Source organism: Cyprinodon variegatus, unplaced genomic scaffold (assembly GCF_000732505.1).
Source record: "Cyprinodon variegatus isolate N-32 unplaced genomic scaffold, C_variegatus-1.0 Scaffold1050, whole genome shotgun sequence".
Taxonomy (NCBI): domain Eukaryota; kingdom Metazoa; phylum Chordata; class Actinopteri; order Cyprinodontiformes; family Cyprinodontidae; genus Cyprinodon; species Cyprinodon variegatus.
This window is the reverse complement of record NW_015151503.1, coordinates 72,350-75,016: the sequence shown is the minus strand read 5'-3', so window position 1 is coordinate 75,016 and position 2,667 is coordinate 72,350. Positions and strand designations below refer to the sequence as shown.

General features: G+C 35.6%; 1 protein-coding gene and 1 long non-coding RNA gene across 2 annotated transcripts in view; both read left to right on the top strand.

Annotated features, from left to right (window-relative positions):
* The first annotated feature begins 1,001 nt into the window (after window positions 1-1,001).
* LOC107101076 lies at window positions 1,002-1,772 on the top strand. Its single transcript, XR_001482062.1, has 4 exons — window positions 1,002-1,056; window positions 1,184-1,259; window positions 1,413-1,535; window positions 1,672-1,772. It is a non-coding gene; the product is annotated as an uncharacterized LOC107101076 (long non-coding RNA).
* A 113-nt stretch (window positions 1,773-1,885) lies between these two features.
* Window positions 1,886-2,667, top strand: part of LOC107101073 (arachidonate 15-lipoxygenase B-like) — a gene marked incomplete at its 5' end in the record, with an annotated part of 7,191 nt that continues 6,409 nt past the window's right edge. Inside the window, 2 exons of the mRNA XM_015399829.1 lie at window positions 1,886-2,065; window positions 2,173-2,316. Coding sequence (XP_015255315.1) covers window positions 1,886-2,065; window positions 2,173-2,316 — 324 coding nt within the window. The remainder of the gene's footprint in view (window positions 2,066-2,172; window positions 2,317-2,667) is intronic.

Genomic DNA, 2,667 nt, shown 5'->3' with positions numbered 1-2,667 from the left:
TATATATATATATATATATATATATGTAAACTCCAGTGATGAAAATGAAACATTTGTGATTCTTTGTGATACTATAATACTTGTGCTGAAGTCCTCTTACACTCCGGATCTGTGTTGTCATCATGTGCTCCTTGAACCCTGTACTAATAATTTCATAACGGTAACCTGTTAGTTGTTCCTAAGAAAGGCGTTGAGTTAGAGGCAACTTCCCCAGGCAGTCTATGCATAATAGTTCCATGGTACTTCAGGCGAGATAACGGTTTCCAATGAATTTTTCACGTTTCCAGACCAGAAATGTTCTCAACCATCGGTGTATATAAGGGGTTGGTTCCAGAGAGGCAACATTGCTTCAGATCCTCAGAGGAACCTTCTTGACTTTCTTGTAGAGGTAACATGCATGTTTTTATTTATTTATTTTTTTAAGGGTTTATCAGACTACAATCATCAGTTTAGATGAGAAATTTTTTAAATTAGCTGCTATGTGTAGTTCTTCTCTTAAGCATCATGATGATGCAACAGAATGTTTTCTACATGCAGGTTAATCTATTGGTAGTCATTCTAAATGTATTAATGCACTCTCTTTCTCCCATCAGAGGTGACTTACTGCCAAGAGTAAAAATGGTGAACTATGAAGTCACTGTGCATAACTCTGAAAGATTTAAGGCCTACACTAGGGAATATATATACATCACGTTGGTGGGGGAAAAAGGACAAAGCAAAACAACATGGCTCTCTGGAGCAAAAGCCTTCTTAGGAATGGTAGTACACGTTTTTTTTGTTTCAATATGTGTCTCTTTGTTAAAACAAGTTAAGTTATTTCTTCTGTATCATGTTCTCAATTGTCATTGTTTTAGGAGTTAAAATGCACCATAACCACAGAGGAATCTCTTGGAAAACTGCAGCAAGTAGTGGTTCAGAAGAAGCCTTTGCTTTTTTTGAATGACGATTGGTTTCCAACAAAAATAGAAGTCAAACCTGACACAAATGAAGACTACATCTTCCCCCTGTACACCTGGATTACTGACAGTGAGAAACACTACTTCAGAGAGGGTCAAGGTTTGTGCAAATTCATTCAACTTACATATTATTGCTATAAACCTATTACAGTGAGAGTTTATCTGAACTTAAGATCTAAATTTGCATCTTTTACCTTAACTCTAAATTCTTGCTATGTTTGCTTTAGCTTTTATACCCTCAAAGGACCCTTTCGACTCATCCAGTCGACAGGAAGAGCTTGATAATCGGCAAGAAGCATATCGGTGAGTGATGAGAGTTGGTATAGAAATTAGATTTATGCTAACAAATCTTTTTCAATTTTGGATGACAGATAATTATTTATAGAACTGATCCAATAATCTGAACAGAAAACAAAACGCAGAAGGTAAAAACTATTTACTTTAACACCTTTTTAGCTGGAAAACATCTGTAGAAGGACTACCTGATCATATCAAAGCAAAAGAACCGACTGACCTGCATTTAGACGCCCAGTTCATATTACTCAAGAAAATATGGCTTAACACTCAGGGATTTATAGGGTAAGTCCTTATGTTCTAAATGTTGATGATAATGAAACTTTTTTTCTGTGACTTTGCACAAACAGACAGTATTGAAACATTTTGCACGTATTGTAATGCATTCATTTCAGTAACAGTGTTTCTTCTAACTTCATAGCTACAGTTGGGAAAAAATTAAATCCTTTTTTGAAAATGGTAAATGGTCTGATTTTAATCAGATTGGTGAAATGGCGGACTCCAGCAAGAACAAAATTTTGGGTATGTTCTATTATGATTGGATATATAATACATATATATTTTGGCATTTAGTTAGTCCCTTATAAATTCACACCCTCACACATGCAAAAAGCAAGATTTAAATTCTGTCCTTTGTTACAGTCTATGTCAAAGACCACTGGAAGGATGATGATTTCTTTGGCTACCAGTTCCTGAATGGTCTTAACCCCATGGTGATCAGACGCTGTGATACCCTGCCTGACAACTTTCCTGTCACTGATGACATGATCAGCAAGCACAGCAACGGTCCCTCTTGGCTGGATCAGGAAATTAAGGTGATTTAAAAATTATTTTTATGCTAAAAGTCTGACTGTTAAATAAATGTGATATTATTTACCAGAAAATTATCAATACATATATTTCATATTTGTCTCTACAACAGTGTGGCAACATATTTCTGTGTGACTACAAGCTGTTGGATGAAGTAAAAACAAGAGAAATCCATGGAAAGCAGCAATACCTGGCGGCTCCACTTGTGCTGCTCTATAAAACAGCTGATGATAAACTGGTGCCTATTGCAATTCAGGTAAGTTTTATTCGTCAAAAACTAATTGTGCTATGCACAGAAATAATTAACAAATGATCCTGTCGAAAAATGATAAAAAAAGTCTTCATTATTAAGATTTTGATTGCACCAAGGTGGGGTTATGATTGCAGAAATCTCTGTTTTCTAAACATGAAAACAGGGAAACTCTGGCTTTTCCTTTTCATAAAGAGAGAATTTCCTCAACCTGTGTTTCAATCACCATATAAACATTCTCCCCAGAGCTAACCTGGTCAGTAGCAGGTGTTGTCTGTCTCTGCTCTCCTTACAGCTAATCAGGTTGTTTTATTTCCTCATTTAGTATGGTTTTGTCATAGTTTTGTGCATAAAAAA